Source organism: Centruroides vittatus, unplaced genomic scaffold, assembly GCF_030686945.1.
Source record: "Centruroides vittatus isolate TY-2023 unplaced genomic scaffold, ASM3068694v2 contig_1727, whole genome shotgun sequence".
NCBI lineage: Eukaryota > Metazoa > Arthropoda > Arachnida > Scorpiones > Buthidae > Centruroides > Centruroides vittatus.
The window spans coordinates 13,517-26,243 of record NW_027121050.1 but is presented as its reverse complement, the minus strand read 5'-3'; the positions used below and the strand labels follow the sequence as shown (position 1 = coordinate 26,243).

Sequence of the window (12,727 nt, the reverse complement as noted above, 5' to 3'; positions counted from 1 at the left end):
TCCGTGCCAGAAGTTTTTTCCCGTTTTGACTGGTGCCCGTCGAATGCAGGTGGTCGCCTAAGCAGTTTTCACTGTATTCCCCAAAATATAAAATTTATAGAGTAAAAATTTCACTGTAATTTAATTCTGTGAATTCATTCGATTAATTCTAATTGGTATTTTTACTTAAATTTAATTATTAATTACAAATTGTTTAATTTCATGTTTTCGTTAATAATTCGTGAAAAAACAGATTTTATACTGGAATTATTTTTTTACTAGATGTGAAAAGTCAACATTTCCATTACGTGCAGTTTCTAAATTACCATTTAAAGGAGATGACATTTTTGAGTTTTTGCAAGTGAAGGGAAAGGTATTTTCTTCATTTTCTCATTTAACAGATATGTTTGCAGTTTCTTTATATAATATTTATCAGACGGCATTCAAAGACAGGAAGTAAAAATCTATTTTAAATCTGTTCTTTCTCGCTGTTTAGACAGAACCTTTTACTCACGACTGTTATAGGATAGATTATGCCCGTTAATATGGACGTAGTTTCGAGGATGAGCCACGATATATTTTACTCAAACCATAACTGAAAACTACTTGAGTTTCAATTTAAGTCAGATTTTCGTGAAGTAACCTTTAGGCCTTGAACTATCACACGTTTTGCAAAGTTTGTACACGTCTGTCATTGTTAGTAAGTCTAGTATGACTTTTAACTGAAGTTTATACACAATATAAACAAGTGTATCTTGTAATGTAGTGAAAGCTATAAAATATACGTTTGATTTGAATTTCACTGAAGTTGCGGTAACGATTCATTTTCATTCGAAAATCGTAAATATAGAGATTTAGAGTAACAAAGGATTCTGTAATTAATGTTTCAGAAACATTTCCTTATTGGAAAGAAAATGCATTTCAATTAAAGGTTGACTAGTTAAATGTTAAAATTTTACCTACTAATCGTGCAATGAATATATTTAAATCAGTTTGAAGTCTGATATATAAAGAAGTAAATACACATATTAAATTTAAATGTTACGGGTGCATTTTTATTTTTAATCTGTCAATGATACTTAACTATTAGTTACATATATTCTACTCATTAGTAAGCAAATATTCCCGAAAAATTCTGTCGATTTGAATTTAGTTCATAAAAAATATTTTTGATGTAATTTTTATTAAATATTTCAATAGGATTTTAAGCGGTAAAATCGAAAAAATTACCAAATAAAATAAACTATCCCATTGAGTAGATTGTTTCTACAAAAGACAATAAATTGCAATAGTTATATGGGTGATAAATTTTATTCGGATATTACCTGTCACGAAGTTCCGATCCTGAAACGGAAGATCTGATTCGTTGTACCAATATAAATTTTTAAAAACCTGCAAATAGCGAGATGTCATAAAACGTTATAGCTTCTCGCGATATATAGTCTTCAGAGCCATGCCACGTCGCTGGAAACATCTGACAATATTCCTATCATGCAATTTGCAAAAATGCCGAAAAACATCTCACACATGACACGTGCAATATGAAGAAATCGAATTGCATTTAATTTTCAATGTACATAAAATAGAAATTACGTATTCATTGCAACATTTAACAGCACAGTAGTTACTTGTGAGGCATAAAAAATTATAACAATTAATAAAATTGTTCCAATGGAAGATGTGATAAAAGTCAGAATTCCAATTTTATTTTACTGATTTATTTGATATTTATCATTTTATAAAATAGACAAACTAATAAAGGTACATCATCGAATTTCCGGCACCATTCGTTTAAAAGCCGTGTTAGATTAATTATTTTGGATGTGCATGTAATAATAACTGATCAACATGCCTCTAACCTATAAATTAAACACTTCTCACGTGTCCAAAATTATATCGTGGGTTACTACAAAATCAAAGTGAATAACCACGTAAAATAAAATTCAGGTACAGCTGATGAACCATGCCATAGATGTCACATGATTACAAACTGAAACCCTTGTTTTAACAGTTCTACTTTAATAGTAGTCAGAAAATATACGTAAGATTGTGGTTATGAACGGACGAATTTAACGCAAGGCTGAGCACACAAAAGACAATTCTACTTCATCTTAAAAGATAAGGACTGAGTTTACGTTTGATACCACCATTAAAACTATTTTCTGTCGTTAAAGCCATAACTGGAGTTAATTTTAGGCAAAATAAACTAAGAAGTTCGAGGATTGTCCTACAACCACAGAAAAAGCAGTGCATATAATTTAAACAAGACTACACACAATGCCAAATGTGGCTGCCCAAAAAACTAGTTTGGTGCCGAGGGAATTGCATGTTCCTTCTAGTAATTTCTTCCGAATCAAAGGAGAATATATACTAACGATTGCCGGTAGATCGATGGTGTACATGTACTAATAATGGAAAAAAATGTGTAAGTTTATTATTTTGTCACAATGTAGTATGCAGATATTATGACAAGGCGTATGGCACTAGCTCACAAGATATTTCATTATGTGGAAATGTCAACAGTGTCGAAAGTCGAACCAATTCATTTCTATATGAAACGGCACAAAAAGAAACTCACTTGGCAAACAGTTTTGAACCCGTTCTCAAAAGAGGTAGAAATTTCTTGATAAGTCATCTAGAAATTCTTAAATCGGATGGAAAAATTATTTCCTTTAAAACGTATTATTTACTTTTCTTTATTGTTCCATGAAAGGTTTGGTTGGCCTTGATCTTTACCATTACAGTCTTTGGATTAATATTCCGGAAATTCATGAAAGACAATAAAGGGGAACCTTGGACTTTAGGGAGAACGTACTGGTATCTGATGACGACGTTAATGTATCAAGGTAAATCTACACAATATACGTTGTTTTCTAATTTATAATAGTGAATTATAATCTTAGGCGTTAATTTTCAGGAGTCGACAACAGCAACGTGAATCGTTCATCTTCTAGAATAGCATTTGGCATCTGGTTGCTCATGACAACAGTCTTGATCTGGGGTTACGCCGGAACATTGACGTCATTTATGGCCGTACAGACTGACGAACCGGTTCCGGAAACATTCGACGAATTAGCAGCAGCTATTAAAAGAAAAGAATATACATGTGTACTGCTTTCGCATCAGAAATTAAGTGTATTCTTACAGGTAAATACAACATTTAAATGTTCTACTATTTCATTTTTACACTGTTTATTTTGACTGATATAAATTTATTGGGCTACAATTTTAAAAAATTGTTGACTTATAAATTCCCACTGTTGTCGGTTGTCTGACTTTCCTTAATCTCGAGAATGGAGTTAGATAGATCAAATCAGAGGCAGGAGGAATGGAAACCGTTGGGCAGGAGGCCCCGATTTACTGTATACAAAATTCCGATGCAAAATCGCGTTATTTTACTTAAAGTTTTCCCCTGTAAGTAGTTAAATAAATAATGGCACGAGTGTTGCTAACAGGAAAAGTATTATGTACAGGGGAAAGACACTACTAATTAGGGGTGGAGAGCATATATTTTAAGTTAAATAAATTTTTCAAATATGATAAAAAATTGCAGTCCGATGTCGTGACCACGTGACAATAAATAATTGCTCGTATTATACTTATTTTCTACTGTTTAGACATTAAAATAAATTATATATTTAATTTCTTAAATCACTAAGATATTGTTTATGATCAAAACTGTGACTTTGGCAAATTTCTCGTCGAATGTTTCACGGCGATTTCTAAGTTCGAATAACATTCTTAATGATGAAAACAGGAAATACAGAATATATTATTTTTGCATAAATAAAATCGTTTTATATATTGAAGTAATTATTTTTATTGGTGATTTCTGGTGCTCACACAGGAAAATAATTATTTTTATTTTAAGTATTCTATTACGTATATATGCTATTGAATATTCTTTGACTAGAAATTATTTAAAAGGGTGTCTTGTATTATATTAAGTGGTTCCTTTACCAGAAATTTTAAAAGGACTAAATGTAATTATCAACAGATTTCAATTTTTAAAATTATAAAATTATAAAATTTTTAAATTGAAATCATTCGAATTTCGACAATTGTATTTTTTAAACAAGCTGAACATTTTATTTTGGTCACGATTTTCGTTTGTGAGGTCAAGATAAAACTACAGGACGGTTAGAATTAAACCGATACTTCTCAGACCCTATTGAACCGAATTGAGTCAAACACGGTACGCATGCAATTTGGATAACGAGGAAGAGGATTAGGTGTGAAAATTAATTGGAATTATCACCATCAGGAAAGTGTTGCAGTATTCGTTCGAAAGCGTATATTTATGGCCGTAAATTTATTTAAAAGGTTGTGCTAAGCGGAGCGTATGCACACCTTATCGGTGGTGAAGAACAGCATAGCAGGAGGTGTCTTCATATTCCTTCTGAAAAGTAACATTAGACAGTTGAAACTAAAATCATTCTTGTAATAAAATGTTATCCGCTTGTCTTAAAACTGACATCCTTGCAGCGCCACATTTTCCTTGGTGGTAAAAATTTCAACTAAATTTTTCTATTTATAAATCTCTTCCTTACGAACTGCGTTGCGTGTGTACCGAGTTTTGTTCGTTTTTGTTTAGTGGAGCGGCTCTACGTGTGTCTAAATAACGTTAGTTTTATTCTAACCACCCCGTATTTTCTAAGTTGTAGAAATTTCGGTTTTCAAAGAATATTAATTAATGAAATTTGTTTTACTTCTTTGTAGCACACAGAAGCAAAACACGCAAGACTTTTTATTACAGAAAGCGAAAAACATATTTTCGTTATGAATGCAAAGGTGATAAAAATGCTACTTTACTAGAAAAGTTATTTCTGAATTCAGTAGATTCCAAAGCTAAAAGTCATCGTGAAACGAAGGTTTTTACAGATAAATTGATTAACGACATGATTATAAAAGATCGAATGGTGGTTATCGGAACTCCGAGAGTTGAAAATCAGGTTGCAGCTGCTTATGGATCAAACTATGTGAAATCTGATGAAGTTCTTTCTACACTTTATGAAGGATTTGCCACGAGAAAAGGATTTCCGTATATAAAACAATTTAACAAACTGTAAGTTTATAATTTACTAATGATCAAATATTTTCAACAATCACAACCATTACAAAATATTTGTGTATTTCTAGAATACGAAGAATATTTGAGACAAAAATTTTTGAAAATCAGAAAGTTGTTAATGTTCCCAGTGTCGAAGATGCGGTGAAACCTTTATCCGTGGCAGATTTATACGGTGCACTTGGAATCCTCGTTATAGGCTACACTTTGTCCTTTGCTTGTTTCCTCACTGAAATAATTCTTGGAAAGTTGCTGAAATAGAAACGTTGAGTTATATGTTGCAGCAACTTCAGCTTAACCTGCACGGCATCAATCTTTACAAACTTTACATATGTGGAGGCATTCGGCAAACATTAACGCTGCAGTTGCTATAATAAAGAGTATGGCTAAAGTAGTGTTACGTGACGTCGCTATCTGAAGGCTTTTTGCAAGCAATCTGCCATTGTTTTGGCAGATATTTACTCGATTACAATAAATCGCTTTAGAACAGCACATTTTACTTTTTTTTGTGGGACATTTTTTAAAATGATTAAAAAAGAATATTAAAATTCCAAAAATTTATTTTCAATTTAAGTCTATCTTAAGCGTTGAAGAACAAAAGGGAATTGCAAATACAAAAATACCATACGCATAAATGTTCTGGTTGTGGTTTTTGAATAAAAAAAACACCTGTTAATGAAGCGAATACCATTAGCCAACCTTGCAGAAGTATATAGAATGGGCGCTAAATGCACCCATACTCTTCGCGTTTTATCCAGTTATATTTTTAAAGTGTATTTATCAAGTACACAAAAATATCTTTTAATGTGAAATGTTGGAAAAATGTTGCACATTCACGAGTAGTGTCTGAAACTCGAATACAGACCAGTTTCCCTTAGAAAGTTCTCCCGGAAAGAATCTCTCCTTGGCAGATTGTATTTTGTTTCGTTATATAAATTCTTCAATTTATTGCACTCAGCTCGGCGTGTATTTCTACACGTAATCTTTTATATTTTAAATCGATGGGAAACAGAGAAAAGTAAACTAAAAATAATGTAATGACTTTCCCAACATCAGTCAACTGCAGAATTACATTTGACAATTTTATTTACAAATTTCAGTAATTTATGATGATTCTCAAACACAAATCGTGCTACTATTTAAACACTTGGTGTCTTTCCATATTTATTTAGTTGATACGAGTATTAATACACATTTCGGGTGATGCCCCTTCTCGGTCAACTAGTATCCCCTTTGTATATATGGAGTCATGTTGCTCAGTCGTGTGCATTTTTGCTTTCGGTGATGGCTTTTCTTGATGACCTTTCTTGACGATTTTTCGTGATGAAATTCGCCGTTTAATTTCTATAATTTGTTATCAATTTCCTGAAACCTTGTTTTCTAATTTCCTATGATTCTCAAACACAAATCGTGCTTACACAAATTTCAGTAATTTACTCAAATAACGATGTAAGAAATCGTTGTAATTGGTTTTAATTTACATATTCTGTATTTTAATAGATGAAAGTAAACACGTTTATTCTATCTAGTACCAACTAAGAATAAATTTTAAGTCTAGAATTGAGCTAAAGAACAGTTGATATCCACACAGAAAGCAAAATCCATATCTTCTTTGATGCAATTCGAGGCCTTCGTGATTTCTTCATTTATGTAATTTACAAATAGAAAATTTACACCTATCAGTAGAATTACCCGTATTATAATTAACTTAACGTATTGTAACTGTAGAGTATAAGACTTATAAGTTGTCAATTAAATGTTATTTATAATTGAAAAATACGAGTTTCCTTTTTATTAATCAACATTTCATTTTATGCATGGCTCAATGTCACGACTTGGTGAATTTATTGAAACTTGACAAATAATTTATCAACAACTTTTAAATCCATAACCTTTACTTATAGAGACTTTTTATAAATATACACGTTCAACTTGATTAATTTGCATCTTTTTTTCATTAATAACCACAATAGCATTTTTGGTTTCTTATATAAAAGTATACGAGTCGCATTTTGAAGAATTGCTTTTATTTTCTGTAAAATGTAAAATTCGAGTGAAATCAGGATTGTTTGTCATCTCTTGTAAAAGTGCTTTACTGTAATTTGTTTCAAATGGAAAGAAACTTATGAGTTATATCAAATCGGTATGGAAATTGCACGCTATTATTACACGCATTCATTATATTACAGGAAAAAAATGGATGAATGCTTCTTCAATTAACTTAAGTAAACATAAAAGTAATATAATCTGATGTACTGTACCTAAATCTAAATATATTGAAATCGATTTTTGTAAAAATAAATCGTGTGCATAGGAACTAATCTGTCAATTCTGACGGCACGAATAGTGCACGACATCATTCTTCGCTACACTTTTGTAACGCATTTTACGAATTTTTATAATATTAATATTAAAATAATTTGTGGCTATGCAAGATAAAATCAAATTTAAAATAGTCTTCTATCTACAAATCGAGTGTATCCAGGTAAAGCAAATAATCGTATTTGTATAAGGCAGTGGGCAACAAACTTGTAACTCAAAGCTGGCACTCACTTTTCTGTACTATATTACATATAGTGCAGTCTACAATTCGCTTTATGTACAGCGCACGTAACCACGACCGATTACTTTTGATTTAATTATTATTATTTTGTTCAAATTAATAGTTGTAATCCATAAATACGTTAAGGATTTTTACATCCGTAAGACCGACAGAGAAAGAGATATGTTTGCGCCGTTTACTGTGTTCATTCGCATCAATGTCGATGTTATACGGACGGGACTTTTTTATGTCTCGCCGTTGCGTCGTAAAACGCGATACTTACTCGTCCAAACTTTTAATCTTTTACATTTTCTTAATTGAAATTTTACATTAGATGCATTTTTTTCTCGTTCTTTGTATGGCAATTCCTTACGTATCGGACGTCACGCCTTGCTTCGCCAGGTATTCGCTGATCAAAAATGACCTATATCTCAGAGTAGCCCTATAGCCACAAGTAATTTTTAAATACAATAAGTACAATTTTTAAAGTAATTTAATACGTTCTGTAACCTCCAAAATCATATTAATAATGCTGTGTAAGATATATATTAAAAATTACCTTTGAATTACGTAGAAATTTTCACAAATAGAAAAAGATTTATTAAAGTTTGCTGGAAACTGCATACAACAACAACAAAAATGCTTTTGAATTGAGTTGAAAATTAAAAAAAAATGAACTTAGATCAAACTTCTAACTTATAAGGTAATTTTTGTTTTTATTAAATAAAATATAATACAAAATATTGTAAATTTTTATAAGATTTTAAAAAGCAAAGATGGTCGATACTCCGATCACTCGATCTAATTCTTATTTTAGTAATGAAAAGTCTCGCTACCGAGAATGCCTTTTCCGATTCAATTGATGCGATTGGAATCGTGTTTAATTTAAGAGAAGATAAATATTATGTGTTTTTCACCCGTATCCTGAAAGATTTCTAGTTCGTTTTCGAGATTATAGTACTTCTTTTGTTCTCTAGAATTCTCGATTTGTCTACCTCGACTGCTTTAATAGAAACATCGTAGCCCAATAATTCTGCAGTTTGTTTGTCTTTAATAATCAGGTTTATGAAGAAAAACTTCATATTCGCAGACTTTGTACTCGTTTGTGTCCTTGCCCAATTTGCACAACGTGGCGTTACGCAGTTACCGAAGCTACTGGGCATGGCTAAAAATTAAGACAGCGTAAGCACAATTATTCCAGATATTACTGGTAAAGAATTTTGAGAGTCCTCCACAAATAAGCTACGTGTTGATTATTGACCATTTGTGACGTGCCATAACGAGCAAAAATTAAATAAAAAAAAACTAGTAAGTAGGTTTATAATTAATAAATACAAATGTATTCTGACAGTTTACGAGTTAATTATACTTTCTATTTGCAAAATTTCCTCAACCTTAACACAAAATAAGAAAAAAAGTGAATTTTTAAGAAATGTGCGGAAATTTTCCGGGATAAGAAAAATTTTCCGGGATATTTCCCGGGTTAAAAAAAACAACCGGGATCTTGGGATCCCGTTTGAGAAACACTATAAAATACTATTTGTATATGTAAAAGAGTTACTATTCTGATCTCCAGATGGCGTCAATGTAAACGTTTGAAAACTTTCCCTAGCGCAGAAATGCGCCATTTCTGCGCCAAGAAAAGTTTTTAATTTTATTTTTTCTTGAGAACCATACATTTCAGACGTTAGCAGATTACACCTTCGTTTTCTTCTGTTTTTATTCTACACAGTAGTATATTTTTTGGATTTTATTTTCAAATAAATTTGTCATTTTCGATTTTTTAACGTTTTTACGTTCGTAAATTCGATTACGTTCTCACTTTTTTCAATTATAAAATTCAAGTAATTCAACATATTTCAAAATTTGTGACAATAGGCCTACGCAATTCTCAATGTTATTTGTAATTTGGTTCATAAAAATACTAACTTTTTTTTCTATTATTTATGTTAAATGATTTTCTCTAGTTTTTAATTAATGTTTAATAAAAAAAAGTTCTAAAAATGTGTGTATAAATATTGTACTTGTTTTAATGCAAACACATAAAATTTACGCTACAGTGTATTAAAAGGTAAAAAAGTAATTTGAGCGGGTCTTTAGTTTAAATTATCGTTAAAAGGTGGCATAGCTATAGCAAATCGTAAATTTCCATTAAAACACCAGAAATTATTTTTTTTACTGCAAGTTACGATCTACTTTAGTAATTGCATAATTACCTTTACTGACGCGCGATTAACGCTTAATTGTTTTTTAATAGGATTTTTTTAATTAAATTAATTAAATTTACAATATGTAATGCCTCGAAAAGTATTGTCACAATAATATACTCGACAATTAATAATATTGTTCATTAACAATTAGCTATTTCACGAAAATCAGCAACTAAATAAGCGATGACTGAACATTACTCGCGTTTAGCATTTTTGAAAATATAAATTACTTTAAAATAACGATATCGAGTATCAACTACGACAATCTACTACAGTTTTATGTTTCTAACTTTAGCAAATTCGTTAATTAGGGACTTGTAATCTAGAGTGGCAGCAGCCAATGCAGATTCGATAAAAATTAATGATAGATTTCTAAGTTTTGCTTGGCTTATTGATTTCGAAAAACTTCTTTCCCCACTAGCTACGGAGACTGGGAGTGTTAATAAAATTCTCAGAGCTACGACAATATTCGGATACAAAGTAATTAAGTTATTTTGGCATAAATTATTTAAAATATCCAAAGGTTTCGTAGAATATGGTAGCATTCGGGATATATCACGTAATTCTTCTCGATGATCATCCGCATTTATATGTGATTCGTTTTGCCAAATCTAAAGCAGACGCTGTTGATGCGGATATGGACGGCCCATCTAAACAGGACTTTTGTACTAAGAATTTTTTCATAACGTAGCTTAGCTTTTTTCCTTCTTCCCTTTTCTTTTTATATTGACTTCCAGACAATTTTTTTATTCTCTGTTCCATATTGTAATAAAAATATTAAACAAAAATTCGCAGTCCTTCGCAAAAACCGGAGGGGGTCATTGAAAAGGATTAAACACGATGATGCTTATCATGCTATTAATATAATATTCCATTTAACTTTAATGTTAATAAAAATCACTAAAGTAGAGCATCCAAAACGGCGTGTTCGCTCGTCGTATTTCACACCACGAACTCATCTAAGGTGAATATGATCAAAGCCGATGTAACTGATAATATAAACTAATGGATCATATTTATGATGTACGTTACTTGTACATCATAAATAGTGACTCCCTGCCGAGTAAAAAATGTGACCGGCTGACTTTATATACCGAAATCAGAATTGTCGATTTTCGGAAGTAAATTCTCCGTCCTCCAAACGCTTGAAGTGATTTCGAATATCTCGTATATAAGAAAATTGTTTTCTTATGTAGTGTGCGAAATTTCAAAATTTTCTATGAAGCTATTGCCGAAATATGAGCTATTACACAGTGATAAAATCGCCAAAAAAGCTATATTTTTTTCTTTTCCTTCTTACATTTTACACTTAAGCATTTCTCGTTATCAGTGAGGTCCTCGCTAAACCTCCGGGTCGATAAGGCAAAGTTTCTCATAGAGCTAACTCAGTGTTACGTCTTCATTTTATGCTTATAAAGGTAATATTGTATGAAAACAAATAAATTTTATTCAAATGACAACCGCGAGATTTTTACCCGTATTACTCATTTCTACATTTCTCTTTCGAGCGCCAAGCTTATCTTTACCAAAGGAAAACTAAAAACAATTTTTCAGTGTTGTCTAAATTGTCCTAAGCCTTTACTTGGCGAAATTCCCAGATGTTTTTGTTTGAATTAAAAATATAACAAAACATCAGATATATAATACTATTTAACACATACATACATACGTGTGTATATATATATATAGTGTAAATAGAAAAACTGTTTATATATAATAATTAATTGTGTTAGAAATGTCGTATGTATTAATATCGTCAACGCATTGTGCGCATTAATATTCTGCAACAACGACACTCATTGTTTTAACATCTCATTGTCTTCGGCAAATTGTTTCAGACCGAGCTTCTTCTACGGAAAGTAAAAATGACTGAAATGAAAGAAAGTGTGAGTCTAAATCATCAATTGTGATAAAGGATTTTATATTTTGTAACGTAATTGACGATGCATTCAATAACTATAATGCATTTACGTTTGAAAATTCACTTTCTCTTGTAGAAACGGCCAAAGCCGCCGGTTCCCGAGCTCTCCGTCACTCTAAACAGATTCTTGAAAGGAATCGAAGCAATTGTCTCCGGTGACAGATACGCAAAAGCTCGTAGATTGGTGGAAGAATATCAAAATTCGGAGAAAATGCAAAGGCTGCAAGGGTTTTTGAAGAAATATGCAGAAAGCAAAGAAAATTACTTGAGTTTTTCTTCTTTCTCGATAAAAAGTTTTACTGGAAATAATAATAAACGCTTTTGCAGGTAACTGGATTCTGTATGAACGATATGTATTTAAAAATTCCTTTGCCTTTCCCCGTCAATTCCAGTCCGTCCTTCCTGCTGCCGAAGCAAGAATTCACAACGGATGACGAAAGATTTAGGTAATGGTTTCTCGCGAAATAGTCATTTCTAAGTAATTTGTCTTATTGATGATTGTGTATTATTTTTTAGATTTGTTGCGAAATTTATCATCTTTTCGCTTATGTTCAAGGAAAAAGTTGACACGTAAATAGACATTAATAACAAGAAAACAGTTATTTACCCTAAGGAAACTATTAGTAAAATGATTCATTTGAATTATTGTAGTGGTAAATTAAACCAGGAATTTGCTGGAGGACAAGGTAATGAGGAAAAGAACAATTTCGTGTCATTATTTTTCGTGCATTTTATATAATACTATTTAATGAATGAAATAGAAACTAACGGTTTAAATAACTTTTTTTACAACAATTTCGTTAGTTGTCCTTACAACTTTCCAATATTTTGAGACTGCTTTATTATTAGATATATTACAATAAATTTACTCCTTTATGGGCTCATTTGAATCACTCTTTATGAATGCTAATTTCCATTACAGGAGTTCACAGCCTTTTTTGCCTTGGCCTCATATGGAAAACATTTGTTTCAATCGATTAATTTAAAAGTTTTGTTATTTCCCATGA

At 31.3% G+C, this 12,727-nt stretch overlaps 1 protein-coding gene across 1 annotated transcript; it reads left to right on the top strand.

Moving 5' to 3' along the window:
- The first annotated feature begins 11,622 nt into the window (after positions 1–11,622).
- Positions 11,623–12,459, top strand: LOC136969128 (carnitine O-acetyltransferase-like). The gene is made up of 5 exons (XM_067263223.1): positions 11,623–11,685; positions 11,797–11,985; positions 12,048–12,166; positions 12,237–12,290; positions 12,372–12,459. The coding sequence occupies exons 1-5, from the start codon at positions 11,665–11,667 to the stop codon at positions 12,457–12,459; spliced, it is 471 nt and encodes a 156-aa protein (XP_067119324.1). The 5' UTR covers positions 11,623–11,664.
- The last annotated feature ends 268 nt before the right edge of the window (positions 12,460–12,727 follow it).